The 20,833-nt window shown below is 38.6% G+C and overlaps 1 protein-coding gene and 1 long non-coding RNA gene across 5 annotated transcripts in view; one reads left to right on the forward strand and one right to left on the reverse strand.

The window, feature by feature from the left end:
* Positions 1-20,728, reverse strand: part of LOC145481461 (melatonin receptor type 1B-B-like) — a 42,350-nt gene extending 21,622 nt beyond the window's left edge. For 2 of the 4 annotated variants that reach the window (XR_014048643.1, XM_081459958.1), the window contains exons 1-2: positions 18,349-19,338; positions 1-761 (exon numbers count right to left, since the gene is read on the reverse strand). The exon at positions 1-761 is cut by the window's left edge. Coding sequence is in view for 3 of the 4 variants with exons in the window: in XM_081459958.1 (XP_081316084.1) it covers positions 1-739 (739 nt within the window). In the remaining variant the exon portion in view is untranslated. The other 2 variants (XM_081459959.1, XM_081459960.1) reach the window with 2 other exon arrangements.
* LOC145481467 (uncharacterized) lies at positions 757-18,355 on the forward strand. Its single transcript, XR_014048645.1, has 2 exons — positions 757-991; positions 15,926-18,355. It is a non-coding gene; the product is annotated as an uncharacterized LOC145481467 (long non-coding RNA).
* Positions 20,729-20,833: the final 105 nt, after the last annotated feature.

Below are 20,833 nucleotides of genomic sequence, written 5' to 3' on the forward strand. Positions count from 1 at the left end.
GATCTCCATCATCGTACTCTGACATCGAGGTTCGGAAGGCAACACTTTGAAGTACTCGTTTTTTGATCCTGACATATGTAAATGCTATGACAACCAGAGGAAGTGCATACCAGACGACGATGAGAACTATTGAGTAAGACTGGAATAACAACTTAGACATAAATGGGCCGCAGAATTGCAGAGTCGGATTGTAATGCATAGCCGGGTACAGAGGAACGGACGAGACTACAAACGACGCAAACCACACCACGCCAATAACCACGAAAGTCCTCACGCGAGATCTGTGCTTGATCTGGTAACGTTTGGCGCCCACTATATTCCGATATCTCTCGATGGCGATGGCCGTAATCGACCAGATGGAGGCTCCGAAGAATACCTCCACGGTAGGATACAGGTAATGACAAGCATGTTTCCCTAACAACCAGCGAAACGGGGAGAAGTATTTCAACAGTACCATAGGATAGATGGTAAGTAGTACCCCCAAATCTGCTATGGCCAAGCTCAGCAAGTAATAGTTCATGGAAGTCTTCATCTTGACTTGGCTAAGGATCACGAAGCATACCAAGAGATTACCAAGCACACCTAGGAATACAATGGTTGACCACAAAGTTACTTGGAACACTAGGGCTCCGAGAGGCTGGTGGAGGTATTCGGGCAACCCCGATGCTTGCGTGACGTTGTCAGTCGTGGTATTTTCCAAAGCAGTGCTGAGAGTTCCGTTAATATGAATGTCGTCCATGGTTATTTCTGGTGTTGTTTATCTGCGAAAGGAACACGATTTCGTTAAAACTGGAAAATAATTTTACACTAGGAGAAAACACATTAAAAATGCACTAAAATTACAGGGCAACTCTTCCGGATATTGCAGGAGTCTTGCACCGTAACGCATGGTCTTCGGCTCCCTACAGGGATGAAAGGCTTAGACATGACTCAGCGCCAAGAGCGGGTGAAGTTAAAGAGAGTTCATGCCTATTCAGACCTTATTCCCAAGGTAAGTTAGATCTTTCTTAAGTTATTTTCAGTAGATTTCGTTGTTTTATCGATAAACACATGTATTTGTACTAGTTATAATTGTGTCTCTAACTGAACGACTTCTTGTGTTCCATTCATTTGTGCCGATGAAAATTGCCTTCAACTGAACGACTTCTTGTTTTCCCTGCACTAAGTCCTCACGAGAAATATTATTTGTCCACTTCCATCGAGTTACATAAATAGCAAAGTGAATCTCTTTACTTCACTGTTTGCATCTTTGGTTTTTGTAAATTCGTGCTTGAGATAATTATTGAAAAGATTGTCGTTTGTTTCTTAAAGGCAAACAAACCCAATAGCGTTCCCGCAGCAGAGGAAATTGGTTTCAGTTAAACGTTACAGGCTCACTGGGATAGTTAGTTCACTTAAGAAAATGAAACAAACTCTCCTGTCGAAAAGAGGTTAAGATATCACCCTAACTCTTTTTAAGAGACGAGTAAAATATCCATCAAAATAACTTTCTTCTCTCGTGATTATTAACAGCGCCTCACAAACCCATTAAAGAAGAGTAATTTGTATTTTTATCTAAAGTTGATGAAATAGTCTCACGCCTGTGAAAGTCCCAGTCTAAATCGATCTTCCACGCACATTCATTTTCTCAGCAGGTTTCGGAGAATATGTAGTTTTAATTAAAAGTCTTTGATTGCGGGAGACTAAAAGCGTCCTGTTTCTGGAGATAAAAACAATATTTGGAATTCAGGGTCGGTCGGAAAATACAAAACTGAGCTCTTTTTATATTTAAAATTAGCTTAGAAAACTATCTAATATTGTTTTTAAAAAAATACTTCTTGTGGACGTCATTTACCCTATAATTTACTTGTCAAATTTTTTCAAGTTGCGATTCTTCCTTCAAAAAAAAGGTGTAAAATCTTCATCAAAAGATCTTCCCTTCGTGAAGGAAAATTACAAGTAACTGCACTTCAAAAAGTCCCGGATAAATTAGTTTTTTTTCTTAATGTCGCTTTGACTGAATTATTTGCGAGTCTTAATTTCTCCCTTTAATCCATAACTTCTATTAGATTTTAAATTTTTTAGACAGCGCTAGGTTAAAACGCAGTTCGTGTTCATGAAATTCTGAATTAAGAATCAGCAGAGTTGTACTCAAAACAGAGCTTGTTAACCAAACTGCTTTGCCACTGATAACTAATCGCTTTCGTCTCAAACAGCTTTCCCAACTGCACCTTCATGCATAATTGAGATCGCTAAATGCAGTCTTTGGTTGATCGCATTAAATGTTCTGTGCGATAATCACAGCACTGTCGACAGGAATCAATTCTCTGTTATTCGGAACACACCAATAAATGACGTCTTATTCATTCTTCGGTGTAAATTACTTTGGACGCCTAATTATACATCCGGGTTTGTGATTGGTTATTGTTTGTCACTTAGTTATAATCCTGGCTCTGATTGGTTACACCTGGTTACCCACACTCTTAGCTACTGCGAACCTCGTTAAGAGCCTTTTCATAAAAATGGGTGATGATAAAGGTGTCGAAAAAAGCAGTCATTGTTGATTTTTCGCAGATTGTCAGTTTTAAAAACGATTTTAAATGCTGCGGAAAAAAAGACACTTCGCGCGGTCCTTGTGGATATTTTTTAGGGCTGCTTAGACTACATTATAGTACAAGTTTGTTGCATACGGCTAGCGCACGACAAAAATGGGTACGTTTTTGTAAATTAAACCTGAAAATCATGCTTACCCTACAATGTTCCTAATTGCACTTTTCCCTGGATGCAAGCAGCACGAGCTACAAAAGTCTCAGTAACTAAACCGTACCGCCTTTGGAAGTCTTTTTATAGGACCTCATTTACTTCAATCTAATTCAGTACATGCCATCTGCCCTGACCTTTGATGGACAACAGTAAAATATCCGCGTAAAACAGTAGGTATAGCGGATCACGCGCCGCCTATTAATCCAGTTGACAACGCTGACCGTGTTTCTATCCAAGACGTATATTTCAGGGACGTGTTTTACTAATTGTACGTCTAAATAAATACACAAGATGAAAACAACCTTTCTCTTAGTGGATTGAGAGAAAACTTGTGAATCTTGAATCTTGATGCTCTTTATGATCTCAAATGTATTACGCAATGCAACTCTGTTATGTATTATTCACCTTCTTAGAAAAATACGATTAATGAAGTATTTAACAAATTTTAAATGATTAAGCAAGTGTTAGAAATTGAAAGTGGATATAAAAAGAAAAGTGAGAGAGTTTTAAAATGGCCTGCACTTTTTTTCGGTGAAATTTCCATGAAATGGACGAACAGCTTACTACGAACGGAACACGCAAAGTAATGATTGAAAACATTTAAAAGGCTCTATTTCTTTGCGAAAATGGCGGTGTTTAATTTACAGAGGCAGTGTAATAATCATACATTAGAGGAAATATGAAAATAAGGCGCATGTAAAGCTCAGTCGAACTAAACAGTTATTACGCGTTCGAAAGACCAACAAAACAGAATTTAGATTAAGGAACAGATTTTTTCGTAAAGACATCTGCTTTTAAAATCTATGACCTACACCAAAAATCGCGGCCATTTTTGATACTAAAAAAATCCTTCGTGGTTCTCCATATTGGATTGTCTCCTCGATTCCAGCAAAAGGTCCTGCTGCTGCAAAATCTTACCCTCTCTACTAACGCGTAGGTTTCGTCTTAATATTCCAGATTTAAAGTCCTTAGTCAATCTGTCTCTGTAGGAGTTCAGTGGTAATCGTGTTTGATATATATGTTTCCGCTCAGTTGGATAAGTCCAAGGGCTAGTTTGGAATTAACGATAACATAAGACAACATCCTTTAAAGCCGATAAGCAACAATTAAAAAGCCGTCTGTTAATCTGCAGTATGAACGAAATAACTTGAGATATGTTCCATTTGTAATAATTTAATGATCTTAGCAGATCGAACTTATAATCCTGTCTAACTTACTATCTTACCCTGTCTCACAAAGCGTGTTGTATTCTATCACATCATTCGAACAATTAGTTACTATACCAATTTACTCGTCACGTCTGATTTTTCTTCAGTTTATGCGTTTCATTTTTCATTAGTATGAAATATTGCTCTTACCAAGGCACCTCTAAATTACGTTACACTTTAGAGTTCACGCCTGCAACCTGGTATATACTTCATGGGACACGGACATCTCGCATTTGTTTCATCCACTTTATGCTTGACAGAGTGTGTTTAAAGTATTGACTATCGTAGGCATCTGGTGTTTTATATGTTGGCTTAAATAAACCTTCCACTATAACGACAGTTTTTTTTTTCATTATATGTCATGGCATGACGATTACTTTCTTAAAACAAATTAATTACCTCGACTTATCCTCCGATGATACCTTGTTCGCGAAAAATACTATCAATCGTACTAGAGCAGGTTAGAAAGTTCGCAGAACTAATCTTATGTCTACATACATATGGGTGTTGGTTTCCTTTTAGGGAAACTCCTAAAGGAGTCACGGTCTTTCTTAATTTAACCTCGATAAAACAGAGCTTACCTCATTGAATTTACCCTGGAGCCACCGGCCGATCCGTTTAAGTAATATATTATGAGAAAACCTCTTAAAGGTGTTTTCGAGAAAATAATCAAAACTGTCTTCAATATATAAAACTGTGAAAATAGTTTTGCGGTGTCCTACGAATTTCCGGGATTTACACACTGTGAAACCCTCTCAACACTGTTTTTCAACGTAAGCTAAAATGAATATCTTAATCTCGACGAAAAACTGACCGCGGCGATCGATTTTGTTGCATGTGGTTTGCGGGTTCTTTTGACTTGCAGTGTAAGCCGACATCCTTCATCTAAACAATATACACAGCAAGGAGAAACAGTTAGTAGTATTTCGAAGAGGAAGCTGAAATAGTTCTTTTGAAAACTGTTAATAATAAAATGCGCTTTTTCCTTTGCCGGCCTCTATACAGACTAAATAGTCTCTGCAGGAGATCGTCCATCCTGCCAACCACCGCCGCTTTCTATGCCAAATTAGTGACGAATATTCATCAAACCCACTATCTCATGCCCTTAAACAACACCTAATTAATTGGTTTATCTACCTTACTCTCCGATATTTCCTGTCTTGTACTATTCCAGAAACGAAACGTTTTTTCGCTGACAAAAGCTGATGATGATATTGCAAATTATAGAAAGACTGAGTCAAGAATAAGCAATCAATTTGTTCTCTTGAATTAGCAGGGGTGCTTTTCGTATCGACCATGGTTTCTTTTAACTCTCTCAAATCTTTTTACAAAACCGTGAATAACTTGCTATGTTTAATTCCTTGCGAGGTTCAAATGAGAGAAAATCTGCTATAACTCCTTTGATTTAAAGTCAGTTCACGAGTGCTACTTACCAGTTTAAGTGTGGTTAAAAACCTGGCACAATTACAGGCTGACAAAGAGAGGATTTCTACCTTGCTTGACAAAATATGAGTTTCACTTTACTGTAGAGCGTTTTCATTCACGTGACCGGCAGCCATGCTAATTTATTGGAACAAATGAGAGTGTTTACATTAGAAAAGAGTTCAATTCCCACAAGATTGGTCTGGCACACACAACATGGCCGCTGTTTCATTGTCTGGGTAAGTGCACCATTATGGCTCCGGCGATCTGACGTGGAGTGAAAACGTTCTATAAGTGTCAGTAGGGAGCTTACGCAACCACGATGACGACGCCGAGGACGACACCAAGTTAGAAATGAATTTATATTTTACAAGCGAAATTCGCGATTGTCTAGATCTGTTCGGTATGCCAATGGCTCTAAAACGTGCTTAAGCTGAAGGCGTTTAATTCCAAATGAAAATACGTTCCGTAGACGACGAAGAGCTCGGTCATTTCACGTAGTTGTTTTGCAGAGGACGGCAAAGAAATGTGCAAAGATTTATAACGCACATGCAAAGCTATTGTTTTGCTCATTAAACCTTTTGTTTAGTGACATTTTCGTTGCCGTCGTCGTCGTGGTTTGCTTAAGCTCCCTATTAACAAATTGACGTCAGTTTTTCATGCGTCTCTCTTGTTATTGATCACGAATTTCGTCATAACATTGTCAAAGTAGCTGTGAATCCGCGAGGCGATAGCCGAGTGGATCCGCAGACTACTTTGACAATGTTATGACGAAATTCATTGTCAATAACAGGACAGACGCATTAAAAACTGACATCAATGTGTTTTTTGCGATAACAAATTGTCAAATTTCCCGCTCTCGCTTGTTGGCGCATCGCATAAATTATAAATTAATGTGTCTGTCCGCTTATTAACAATAAAATTAGCCAATGACCGCGCGAGAATTTCTGCAGTTATCGTAGAAGTAAATTTCGATTGTAACACATAATTCACATACGTGGCAATGTAGAAATAAGATGAGTTCAAGCCTCAGGACACTAGAAAATGCATCAAGTAACAAAGATGCAGAGTTCACCAAGAGAAAATAAATTTCACATTTTAAAGAAATAATTGTGAGCGACGTTCAGGTATATTTCATTAAAGAAATACAATTAAGGAAGTTCTTCATTATTTTCTAAAATTTTCAACCGATTTCCGATGGTGAGTGAAGACCAATAGGAGATTGCTTAAATGCAGTGATTTGCACATTTATTGATATTTTCGCAATATTACGTCACCAGTTTTAGGTTGACGATGTTTAATTTTATATTCTACGTATAATTTTGCAGACTTAGTTTAATTTTATACTTTTTTTATTTTTTTATTTTTTTATTTTTTCTGTTTTATTTTTTTATTTTTTCGACAGCACCACACATAAGTATTGGTTTGTCAGCTAAACTTCTTGATGCTGATGATGTTTCTCTCATTGTTGTTATTTTCATTGTTATTGTTATGATTCCTCTATGATAGAAATTCTTCAGAAAAGATAAGTCCAATAATCTTCACCGATCACTCAAAAACACTGTTTATAGAGTAAAACCTTGTTGTTTGAATGTTCTGAACACTGTATGTTTCTGAACATTTTGTGAGAAATAAGCAAAAAACGCTCCCCTCAGAGCACATTTTATTCACCCGGGTGAGGAGAGGCAATGAAAGCAGGGAAGAGTAAAATGTGTTGTTCAAGAGCAAAGAACAATGCATATGACCCAGCCAGGGCTCCAACTAACACCTATACCTAGGGAATAAAATTATGGACAATAATGGTTATAACTATCCAGTCCCGGTTTTTTTTTTTCCCGAGTAATCTACTAGCACCCTTTTTTTTTTCCTGTTGAGGCCGTCTTATCTTCGATTTTTTGCAGCCTTGGAAGGTTTGAAACAGTTGCAAAACTTTTTCCGCGCTTTTTTCTCACGTTTGTACGTACACCTTGAGACTCCGGATTGTGACATGACTTAAAGTTTTTCTCATAAAAATGTTACGTAATTCTCTTTGCCGGAGAGGAATTTACCCTTAAGGCAAAAACTTGAGGCTTCCACAGGAAATTAGCTGGCATCAATTTCGAAATTTTAACCATGGTGTCTTCATCTGGTTTAATTAAGAATTAAATGCGGTAGCCATTAATTAGCACTCGAGGGTTGAAAGCTTCCCTAAAAGTACTTTTTTCTAAAACGTGAGGCATTCTGCACGCAAGATGTTGTTTATTGTATCACAGCTTTGTCCTTCACTGGACAAGAAGTTGTGCGACGGAGAAACATAACCCCATGGAGTTTTGTTTTTCGTTTATAGGAGCTCCTTTCAGATTTTCGTCTCGAAAAGTGCCCATTTCCAAATGGCTTCTACGTACAAAACATTATCAGTGGCAGGAGATCCGTCTAAATTGAAGACAAGTTTCCACAGACGATTTGTCTTTGCATTGTTCGGCCAGAACGACACTGAAAAATTGAAGCATGCACGGATGTGGAGACAGATCAAATATTGGTGTGTTGAGAGCTGTTGTCAAAGACATCTTATGAAGCTAACAGTAAACGTAGCTTGTGCTTTCGGACTGGTCACGCACACAAGGTTGAGTGGTGGCTTACAGACCAAATCGGACTAATAATAGAAAAAAGAAAAGAATAGTGCATTGGGCGTACGTTTTTATCCCTAATTTATACTCTTCTTTTATTATTAAAAAGAAAACAAAAGAAGAGAACAACATAGGAATAAAAACGCCTGCACGCTATTCTTGAAACTCCCATTGGACTTATCATTAGACTTAGTTACAATTTAGCAGCAGTTTTCACAAAGTTTGAGCGGTTTTCAATTGAGTGTCGTAAGAACAAACCACAAACTCAAAGTCATCATTCTTTCCAGTCGCAAAGACAGTGTGAGTGAACCAATGAAAACGTGAGATGAACAGTGTAAACAGCTCAATACGTAGGAAAAGGTTTGCAAACGAGTCACAATTGGTTTTGGTTTTACTTCTAACTGGGTAACAAAGTGGCGGAAGATTTGCAAGGCCGCAATCGTTTAGTGCAGCAATGCAAAACCAAAGTAAATGCGGGTTACTAAATATCCAATTATGAACATTTGAGTCCCAGCATTTTTCCTTATTGGGTGGCAGACATTGGTTAATGTTAGTGAAGAAAATCTGGTACTACGTCAAAATAAAAATTTTCTATGTTGATCCAGCTTCGAAGCCTGTCAACTGGACAATGAATTGATCGTCAAAGTGATCCCAGCTGGAGTCCTCTTTAATTTCGACTTTATCCGCAGACCATTGAGCATAATGTTCTATGCAGACTTCTGTTTTATGTTTTAATGAGATTGAAGTGAATCTCAGAGAGACTTCCTTCATCAGTCGGATTCGAGATCGAGAATTTTACTGAAATTTGTAGATCTAGTTAATAAAAATCAATCAAGTAATGATATATACGTAAACTTATGTCTTTAGTTAGAAAGTTAGTTTCATTTGTAGCTCTAGATCTCTGTTTGCATCTTGACGTTTTTCTTTCTTTTTTTTTTTTTGTTTTTAATTTTATTCACATTTTTTCTCGCAGATTTGTGAAATTCGATTCGATATATTTTTTAAAACATATGTCCTCAATAAGTTAAGGTTTCATGATATTTACTTGCTTACGTCCAATTTGTTTTTGAAACGATTATCTTGGTAGCCTCCGGCGCTATGACTCAGCAGAGCGTTTGCTGAAACTCTGCCAATTTTGTTCTTTAACTGCATTTGCTCCGCATTTTGAAACATCTAAAAACCTGACCAACATTATGTTGACTTTAGGTTCAAATTGCACGAAGTCTTACCTGTGTAAGGAGTCATCTTGTAACCGGCCAAAAGGAAAATTGTACTTTGAACTTGGTAACATCCCGAACCAAGCCGACAGATTCACAAATGCTAAGTTCTATAGAGCTCGATGCATAAGGTTTAGCTGACTCTTGTGGTAATAAATTGCAATCCGCTATTGAATATGCCTGACTCAACCCACCCGCTAGGTGATAAATTCGTAGCAGTCTATATACAGTATTCATTGGGAACATCGTACAAAAGTCACTCTTCTTAATAGAATAAAACCAATGTGGAACCACCCAATCCAATTTTAGCCTACCAGGATCTCTCTTCTCTTTATCCTGAAATCTGGACGCCATCTGGACGCCAGATGCGAAATGAACCTAACATGAAGTGCCGATAGTACAAATAAATACCTCTTCTAATTTCAGCGACGTGACTTCGATCAGACCATATCAATTAGATTTTTAGAGAAGCCTTATTATGTTAAAAAGGCCTTCAAAATAAATATGTCTGCATATTTTATAAGAATAACATAACTTGTGTAATTGACGATAGGCACATGGCAAAATTGGGACTTTCTTGTGGTCCATTCGCTCTAGGTTAAAAGTAATTGTCTTTTGTTATTAATATTCGTTTTCATTCTTCCTTTTTATGCATACTAACAAGTGGTAGACTATAGTTACATTTTGTACTTTGCACGCTATAGAAAAAGCAAAAAATCTTCGCTAAACAGGGAAAACAACGCATCAAAGGTTTGAAAGTGAGACGATGAAAACAGTTGTAAAAGGGTTCTTAAGTGGTTTTAAATTCTTAACAATCCGATATTGTTGTGGTGAATATAAGCAACCTTAATTACATGAAGCCATTTGTTATGGAAAGAAATGGTCTGTGTTAGATGATAATTACTTTCCCTGACACCTGTTTAGATCACGCGATGTGAACAATGAAAAAAAATAACATGTTTACAATAAAGAGCTAAAGCATTTGCCCTTACTCTCCGAGCGCAAGTGTAAACACTGGTAAAAAGTGTCAACAATCAAGAACGTATATCTCAAACGACAGCCTTTATCTCGTCTTACCTGTTGGGATTCAGTAGTTCTTTAAGTAGTTCTTAACTTTTCTATCTTTCTCGAACGGTGGGCTAGTCTCGATGAGATTCGTGACATCAGCGCTAACAACACTACAATCTAAAATGGTTGGTTTTCATTCAGCAGGTCAGACAGTCGCTATGAGCTGAGTGATCCGCACGTGTTGTTGAGTGTCTCTACTTCACGCATAACCACCTGGGAGGCGTGACTTATTTCATATCAGCGAATCAGAGCAAACAAGATGAACTCTTTGCCCGGGGCTGTTTTCCTTAGCTCAAATCTGAACTCTCAGCATGCCGCCCTGGTCGACGCTCAGTATACCAACATTGTAAATGTCATTTATTCAATATAGTCATTTTTTAGATATGGCAGAAAATTGGAAGTGTCTAATTTTGGCAACGTCGTCATTTTCTCCCGTATCGCGTTGAGAAGTGCTCTAAGATGTATTCTTTGAGAAGTGGGAGGAAAGAAAAGGGGGACCTTATGACTGATGTATGTCGAGGGATATTTGGGTGGGGGGGGGGGGGGTTTCGAAACAGATGAGGAATATACGAGTGTTCGGCGCTGCTAATTAATTTTCACATTCCTTGCCCCCGGCCCCTTCCCACCTCACTTCACTTCATCTCTCGTGCAAATTGTCCGACCTATAGGGAGCAATGTAATTCACGAGCTCCCTCTTTGAACGACTTTCAGTACCGAACTGTTTTGATAAAATCCTATGAACCATTTGACCTCATCCTGCTCCTTGGCCGCCCGTCCACCCAAGTTGTGGCCAAGTTGTGTATTGTACAGGGAAGCTGGTTAAAGCTTAAAAAAGACGACAAAACCTGACAAACAAATCGAAAGCAAAACCTCACGTCCGCATACATTTCTCCACCATTGTCTACAATGCCTTCTTTGTTGTTGTGTTACTAACATGAAGGCAACGCACCCCAGGAAGACCTGAAAAGGGGCACAACTCAGGTAGAGTCCACGCACAGGAAAAGTTGACAACAACCATATTGTTACGTCACGCTACTGTTTCGTGCATTTCCAAAAGTGCCACTTGTTGAGCTTAAGCGTAACCCAATCTATATATTTAATAAATCCATCCGAGTGCCCAAAGGTCCCAAAAGCACTTCCTTATAGGATTACCAGCTAAGTAGTTGAGCTGTCCCGTTCCCAATCGAACCTTTTGCGAAAATTGTGCGACGACTGTTTGGTTCTTTTACGAGTGGTGTGTCTGCTCTGTTTTTAACTCTGAGCCCTGGTCCACAGCCTTTCTTATGGAAATGAGTTTAAGGTGGTCGCCAATTGTCTTCCAAATTAATTTCAAACTGATTGCAGTGCAGTGAAAAAGATTTGAAATAGAAGACAAAAATTTAGGCAGACTCGACGTTGGCCCCTGCACTGTCTCGGACTTGCCAGTCTCACTACGGTTTAACGTCGCGAAGGCTCTAGTTCAAGACTTCAGTCGGATGGACTGCTCCTATGGCAGGTTATACGGAAAAGGATCCCAAAAATAACTTGATTGTACTTGAGTAATAAATTTCGTCCGAAAAAGAAAAGCAAAATTAAGCTTGACTTTAAACTGTGGATCTTGAGTTTTGACACGAGCTTAACTCGAGCTCGTACAACCTAAATCGCACATAACCTTTGGACTGTTGTACCCGTCTCCCGAAGCCGCGCCGCGTGCACGCGATATAATGCGGGAAAACTATATTTAAACGAAATAATTTTTAAAAAAAAATTACCGACACTTGCGACAAAAATATTTCGTAGGTACAGCTTAAGGTGGGTTCATGACACCGCACAAGCACTTGTGCCCCTGCAAAAAGACGAATCGATTCATGGTTGTTAACGGTTACCTTCTTATAGACTGACGGCGAAACAATTTCACTTGAGCAGCACAACGGAGTAAAATGGTTCCAAGTTTTTGACGAAACTACTGTTGCAGACCTTGGAGAACACGCAAAGATTATTTGGCAAAGCTTGGCGACACGCGACGTAGCTTATTTTGACTTCGTTTTCGTTGTAGAGTTTGTTTTCCTGTTTCCTGTATTTCTGGCCTGTCGACAGCAATAGCGACTTATATAACCTTCCCAGATTTTTAATCCTATACGGAAATTTGGTCAACCAAATGACTATAATCTAATTTGTGGAGCCAAGGGACACAATTCCGATTGCAATATATGCAGCTATGCAGATACGAACACAAGCAGCCGTACGTCTGCAGAGAACTGAGAGTCAACACTCTTAATGAGAATCATATATTCAAGTGTGAACAATTGCTGTCCAAATCATTGTTATTTATGTCTTCAAAGACGTGTAATCGTAAATTATAGTAAACGACGCATGGCAGGAAGCCGCATAGCTTAAATACGATCATATACACTTTTACCAAAACCACGCCACAACTATAACGGGCATAATTCCGAAAACTCGTTTGTTAATAGACTGCTTATAGACGTCTCCATTTTCTTTGGTGAGGAGACTGCCTACACACAGGCCAAGCTTGTGTGTGACTGACTGGCGTGAGAGTAAAACAAACTTTTCATTCCTTCTCTTGGGCTTGTGCTTGTTCTTATTGTCCTATTTAAGAAATAGAAAACATGTTCCTTGTTTCAATCGAGTTATAGAAACACGGGCGGAAGTTTGGAGAACGAGAAATGCGGTTGGAACACGTGCCAACAGACGCGTGTTTCCACAGCTTTTTCGAGTTCTTCCAAACTTCAACCTGTGTTCGGGTGATCTTCGATAATGAGACGTTTTGAAGTGATCCGTCATTAAAATGGTGTTATCTTGGAGAACCCACTTAATAAGAATATCAGCATTAGAGGTACTACTCAGTATACTGATTTATACAGTGAAACCTCTATTAAGCGGACACCCCCGGGACCTTCCCAAGTGTCCGCTTGATAGAGCGTATCCACTTAATAAAGGTTTATAACAATTGCGCAATGCTTGTTAACAATTAACATTCAACGGTTCATCTATACTGTTATAAAGTTCCAGGTTGTTAACGAAGCTATCCAGAGTTCAAGTTAATCAGCTTTCATTACCAACTTTGATTTGTTTGTAATAATGCCCTTTCCATACTGCAACGATGATACGGGTATATTTAATCGACTATTTCAAGGACGTAATCCAATGCCACATTGTTAATTCAGTTAGGTGTCCGCTTAATAGAGGTTTTCAATAATAGAAATAAGCCAAATACAATATATCTTAGTGTCCTCGTCCGCTTAATAGAGGTGTCCGCTGAATAGGGGTTCATTATAAAGGGAAATATAGGACGTTTATTTTGGGACCAGGCTAAGTGTCCGCTTAATAGAGTGTGTCCGCTTAATTGGGGGTCCCCTAAAAGAGGTTTCACTGTATTTGAATATGAATTCCATCAATAAGATCAGTTCTTTATCACAAACCAATATTGTTCAAACCAAGGATAACTGGGGCTATCACAAATTTGATCAAAGTTCTAGATGGTCTGTCTTCAAAGAGACGATCAATATGGACATATTTAGAAGAGGGGGGCGTAAGGGTTTGCGGTGATGCGATTTTGCGTTATTTTTGGTGCGGTTCTGCGGAAATCTTTATTTTAACCAGCGGTATTGCGGTTTAATAAGACTAAGCGGTTTGCGGTTTTCATAAATTTTCGATCGCAGTAATCGGTAAAAAAGAGTCTGCAGCCATCTGCGCTTTCCAGTTATGACAGTTATTACTCGGTTCCTGACGCTTCCGATGACTTTTGATTTCTTGTTTATGTTTTGCAAGGGACCATTGTTGTGCAAGCAAGCTTTGCTGTTTGTAATTTCCGCTTTTTCCAGTTAATTGGTATGATTAACCATGTTATCCAATAATACGTCGACTTGTTGACTTTCCGGGCTGGGAATCTTTTGCTCGGATTTCCTACAGTATTTGCCGTGACCTCGTGCGATACAATGTCTGCCGAGCAAGAAGAAGTGGTTATGAGGATGGTCGGGAAGAGACGATATTACTTCAAGGAGAGATTGGAAGCTCGGCGACGTTTCTTCTGGGAGCAAGAACTCGCTTCCGAAGAGTTATACGCTTCAACAATCGTTTGGTTTACTGAACACTTCATGGGGCTGACTACGTTGTCTTAGGGTCATTCAAAATTCTTCTTGGAAAATTTTAAATGAAATTTAAGGTTGATTCAGTCGAATTGCGACATAAAATGAATGTTCCGAGCTCGTATTCGGGATATTTGAGCTTGAAAACTAGCATACATCTTGGCGAATTTCCACCAAACAATAAAGTCGCGGAAAGCTTGCGTTGTGTAACATTCGAGTGGTTTCCAGTGCTGAAGTCGTAAACATCGTTGTTTTTCAACTGGGTAACTCAGCAGTATTCGTGCGTGCGCGAGCGCACCCATATTAGTTCCACAGCAGCATAACGAAGTCAGTCCCATGGACGTGTGTCAATTATTACAATATTATTTTATGAGTGCGATGATCATACGTTGATTAACATTAACGTACACTTTCATCAAACTAAATAAGGTCGTATTTCTAATGGAATGGCCAACAATAAGTAATGATGACGGCACCGTAGCACATTTGTAACTACGGTTTCGGTATTTTGGTAAATTTCCGTGCGGTATTGCGGTTTTTTACGTTTTTTTACGCGGTTTTGCGATTTTCGGACCCCCCTTACACCCCCCTCTTAAAAGTTTCCGAGATATTTTGAAAATATTAAGATGACTAGAAAATTTAGGGATACTTAGAAGTTTTAATGACCCCCCTTTTATATAGCTTTTTGGCTTACCCCCGTGTTTTCCTCCCAATTTTCTTGAATCAATACTCAGTTCTGTATCAGAAACAATCCAGTTTAGAGGTGTCCCACTTGAAAAATACATTCCATGTCACTTCAAGCACTAAAGCAGCAATTTTTCAAAATGGCGGATTCCGGTAACATTGTTGGGCCTGAGCCTTCTTCCTTTGCTGCTTCAATACTGCAAGGACATTTTGAAAATTTTGAGAACTTTGACCAAATGATTCAAATCAGTTTATTTCTAATACAATGTAGGAGATATTTAGAGGGTATTTTCGGGCATTTAGAAAAACGTTTGTGACATTCAGAAAATTTTTGGAGAATTTCTGGAGAGATATTTGGTAATTTTACATGACATTTGTGGAAAGGCTTAGTTACTGATGTCTGTAGTAGTTTTAATGTTTGAATGTTGACGACGTCATATGAAAACCACAATAGGATCAGGGTAATGCTTTGCAACAAACTGCTCGGGATGATAAAAGGACAAAATTACCAAGGAAATATAAAAGTGGTGAGTTGAGTAATGAGAGCTTGCTTGAACCATCCCGACTCCCGCGACGTTATTAGTTCAGCGCTATGAATGAATCACTGTATTACGTCACTGTATTATAACTGTTTGCTCCACATGCATCTTACCATTAAATTTACAAAGAGCTTGTATTTTCTTCAGTAAAACATATCGCTGTATGCTATCTTATCTTATTCACCAGAACTCGTGCAGTCGGTCGACGTGTACAAGCACATTTCCATTATTTTTATATTTTTCATCAATTACGCTTTTTATGTAAATGTCTCGAAAGAGATAGAACACAGTTTATCCTTGTTGTTATTTTAAAAAACTGAAATACATTACACGATCTGTTATGTGTCGCAGATCTTAACAGTCGACGGGCAAATTCTAGTTAATTCTTTCCCCGGGTCCAAGCCACAAGTTAAATGGGGAGCACACTTGGGGAGCCCATGCAAGACCGTGCAAAAGCAACAGACTCCTCCGGCCGGATCGCTTCGCTTGCACGTGTGACTCAAACAGGTAAGCCAGCTCGAAGGCTACTTTCCTGGGGAAAAGGGGTGCTCGTCGTCACCTTTAAGGTGTTTAAAAAGCGATTTTGGTACCTGTTAGCTAGGGTGTTCAGTCTCAAACAGTCGACAGCGAGAACTTTTGCGGTACCTTTTAGGGTATTGAGCCGAAAAAAATATGACAGGAGATAATGTGTTGGTTTAGAATTGGTACCTTTTAGAGGGGGGGGGGGGATTTCAAGCCACGCCCACAAACCAAGATCTTGGTACGTCTTAGAGGTTCTTTTCAAAATTTTCGACGAGCACCCCTTTTTATACAGGAGTCTCACCCCCGGGGAGGGGGGGGCTACTTTGTCCTCTACATGAGAGTGGCCATAAGTTTCCTTGTCTACTCGAGTGCGACCAAAAGTTGAACAGCCGGAAGCATCACCTGTCTGATGACGCTTTGTTTGATCACGTACAAATAATCCTGATTTGAATCAACAAAATTGCCGATTTGCGCTTCAATTGTAAGGTGGATTTAGCTGGAATCACAAGCAAATAAGACTGCTCCCTGTGGAATTGGTCCTTCCTTGTTAATCTAATTTACGTCATCTACACGGCACATCAAGTGACCTCACACCAAGGTGAAATGAAGAGGCCTAGAAATAAGCCAAGCAAATAACCAAAGACGAAAACCCGTTTTTCTTAGAGCCAAAAACCGACAACCAACTGTAAACCGAAAAGCGTAACAGATACCCAAACCGAAACACCGGACATTTTAGCTGAAGAACCGAATAACCGATCTAAAAGAAAAACAAAACCATTAAACCGAAAACCCAACGCCCCTAGGAAATCTATGATGAACGCTGTTAGAGACGAGCATGTTAAAAACTGTTAGCCGCTGCAAAGTTGTAAAAATGTCCCGGCTCACTATAACTGAACAACTACCGACAAGATATTTTATAAAATACTTAGAATAGTGGTATATTGGGTTATAATTTTGAAATGAACACTTCATATTTCGTCTTCAGTTTGTTTTTGATTTGCACTCGGCCGCATGACCTCGTCACAGCGTTCTACCTCACTGCCTTTCCTTTCCATCCATCATCTTATTTGCTCATTGGTTTACTTAGCTTCCTAACGTTTCTATATATTTCTACAAACAAATTTCTGATTTCAGTTTTGTGAATTTTCCTGCTTTTGAAAACATCATACTAGCAAACATACGAAGGCAAGAATTTGAAGAAGCGACTTAGAACGTGGAAAGAAAACTGGAAAAGGGCATTTCGTAATGTGTAGAAGGTTTACAAACGTAAGATTATTTCTTCAGTTTTTCCTTGTTCTCTTGGCCAGATATCATATTACGACTCGGCTATTTCGAGACAAAAGGCAACCTTAAGCTAGTTAAAATGACACCTATTCTTTCGCTTTACCATTAATCAAGTTATCAAGGATGCCGTCAAAACTACTCAACAGCGTCACGTCAATAATGTGTTATGCAAATGTTTTCGTGATTCCAGCGCCTTTGATTTTGAAATCCTATTTGCAAGAAATCAATAATCATTTACAAGGAAAATTGAGCAAAATTAGATTTCAATGTCATCAGCTGGGTTTATCGGTAATAGGCACTCAATATATATTAGGACAAAAAGACTAGTTTAAAGTGTTAAAAGATCGCACATAACCCTGGTAAACATCAAGGTTATGTGATTTTAGATCGAGGTTCAATTAAGGTGGCCGAACACAGTTTTCAAGAGCCTCTGCCTAAATTTCTTGAAATTCTAACGACTGGATCGTTAGAAATCGGCAAGTTTCTGCAAAAGCAATCGGTCTCAATTTTTCGAGCAACTGTGCGTGCACTGCATTTAACTGGGTTCTTTCGGTAACAAAGAAAAAGCTGAGAACTGCTGGGTTCTTTGCGTCGTTACCTTTTCTAACATAGCTTTGTAATAAAAGACTAAAGGCATCAGTACACTGCGTTCAATAATGGAGAAAAATAGCGCATATAGTGCGGGTGTTGAGTAACTGAATAAAATGATCGCTCTATTGAAGGCATGTTTTGCATCAGCAAAAGCGTGCGCGAAAACAATGTTCGGCCACCTTAACTGAGAGCTTTCAAACTCAACTCTTACTCTATGAAAGTGACGTTTATTAGCATCTTTCACAAAGTTCTTTGACCAGTTTGGATTTTTTTTTTTACTATAAATATATAACTCAGTACAAAATAGCGTCAACCATGCATTTAAATGATATAAACACCTCATCATAACAGTAGACAAAAGTGAGTTAACAATGTACCTCAAAGTGTTGCTGTAGACTTCTTCCGTCAACCCTGGGCGAATCGTGGACTTAACTGACAAACTTGACCCTTCCGATAATCCGTGCTAACTGTTAGAGAAAATATAAAAAGACGGGCTTGCAGTCAAGCTTTTTAAACTGAACACTCCACCAGACAAGCAGACTAACTGGACCGAACTCGGGTGAATGAACCCAAATGCGTAAATAGGTTTGTGGTTTTGTAATTGGCCTTAAATATGCAGGTATTTAATAACTGCGCCGATGGTAGATGACAGAAAATGTTCGTTCTTGTCAGTTTTATTGATTTACGAGAAGTTCTGAGCTTGTCTTGAAACGTTTTAGATGAAAAAAATAAGAACCCACTCATTGGCGTTGTCTTAGTTGCATCTTGGATTAAGTAATTAAGCCGGACGAATTGACCTGCGGCAAAAAGCGCCGAAAATAGTCAAAGAGAAGAAAGATTATAAATAGTTGTTTTCACGAGCAGCTATCTGTGGCAAATAAAACGAAATCTAGTTCATGGAGTACCGTGAAATGCAGATTATATAGAAAAAAAGCACAGTTGAATTGATCCCTCTGATAAATATTGCTACTGTAACTCTAAAAGGATTGACAATAAACTTGGCAAATAAAGGCCAAATTCCGTCTTAAACGGTTGCTGTTACCTCGCCGGATGTATATGAGTCGATGCGGTTAGCTACGAGCAATTAACACACCCTGAGATGGAACGCAATTTCGCAAGAAATTTAGTATCGTTTGCTTCCAAATATTCTAAACGGCACATAACAATGTTCATTAACACTTGAATAGGAGTCCACATATGAATTTTTACATCTCTCCGCCCCCACGTCTCCACGCGGCCAATTATAAGTATGCCAACACGTACAGAAAGCCAAGAGTAACAATTACACAGAACCTTTTTGAACCAGTGTTTTTTTCAGCTTATGTTTTTCGGTTAATTTTAAGCAATGACTTTGCATAATGTTAATCATATAACAGATCACTTACTTGACTATACTTTGGAAATTAGGCTCATAGAGATTTCTGAGCTTCAAAGAAACACGACATTGTTATCAACTGTCTCGTTGGTGCTTTCATTGAAGAGAACCGCACAAGCAGGTCTTGTGGTGGAACAAAACAACATGCCGTTATAATTACCGACTGTTTTCATTCATCTCGTTTGGTTTGGTCGCGTGTTCGGTCCCGAACTTTAAAAGGGTTGTTTATCAAGAATCAAGACATTTACTCACGACCTTGGCTCTTGTGCCTTGCGGGCATAAAGAATGAAGACAAAGCTCTTTGCTAGAGCATGTGATGGTTCGGTTTGCTTTGATAATAAATCTTGTACGTTTGTCAGCTCATAAGCCTATTTGGTTTAGTCATAAGTAATAGAAGTTTTGCATCTACCACCTAAATACTCAAAAAATAAATAACAGGATACGAGAAACACGACCACATAAGCTTGTACATAATTTTCGTTTCTCTATCTTAACGTTCCTTTCCCGAGTTTACTCAATCACTTTAACGGCCTATTAAAATTATCACCGTAAAAACCACGTATGAAATAAAAATAACACTGTGGAACGATGAAAAGAACGGCCAAGAGATAATAAGGATCCGGATATGAACGTTTATTCGATCATTTTTAAAGACCTTTAAAAGACATTAGCATCACGTTCGAAATACAAAAAAAAGCACTGTGGAATGATAAAAAGAACGGTCAACAAAAAGTATGGAGTAATGGAGATAAGAGTTTTTTCGATCATTTAAAGACTTTTAAAGGCCTATTAAATTTATAAGATAAACTCGAAATAAAGATAATAACAGTGGGGAATGATAACAAGAACGGTCGAGAGATAATATGGAGATAAGAGTTTATTCTTTCCATTTTTATAGGCCTATTAAAATTATTAACCGTAACATCACGCACGAAATACAAAAAATAACACTGTGGAATGATAATAAAAACGTTTTAAAGAAAATAAGGATACGAGAGTTTATTCAATCATTTTAAAGGCCTATTGAACTTAGCAACACCCACGTTAAAAAAAACCGTTAGGCTCGATTACCAGCCGTTTTCGGTGAGCCTGCATTGATTGCCCCACACCACGGCGTTCTTTGGGAGAAGGATTACAACCGGACTTCCAGAATGGCTGGAAAATAAGCCTACATGCACCATAGTTGATAGAGGGAAATGGTTTTGAAGTCCGGCAAACATCAAAGGAGCAAACAAAGATTTGTGTTGGAACGTCCACGACCGTGCGAAATCTTTTGTTTTGCGCCCATGCACTATGCGTGACTTACTAACCAAAACACGTGGTTGGTGTTATTTGCTGTGCCACGTACGTGATCAAACATCACGATCAAACATATTTGTCGCATGAAAATTGTCACATAAAAATTGCTCGTGTAGACCAGGCTTAACACTGTGAAATGATAATACGAACGGTCAAGAGAAAATAAGGATATTGTTATGAGAAAATTC

Source organism: Orbicella franksi, chromosome 3 (genome assembly GCF_964199315.1).
Source record: "Orbicella franksi chromosome 3, jaOrbFran1.1, whole genome shotgun sequence".
NCBI lineage: Eukaryota > Metazoa > Cnidaria > Anthozoa > Scleractinia > Merulinidae > Orbicella > Orbicella franksi.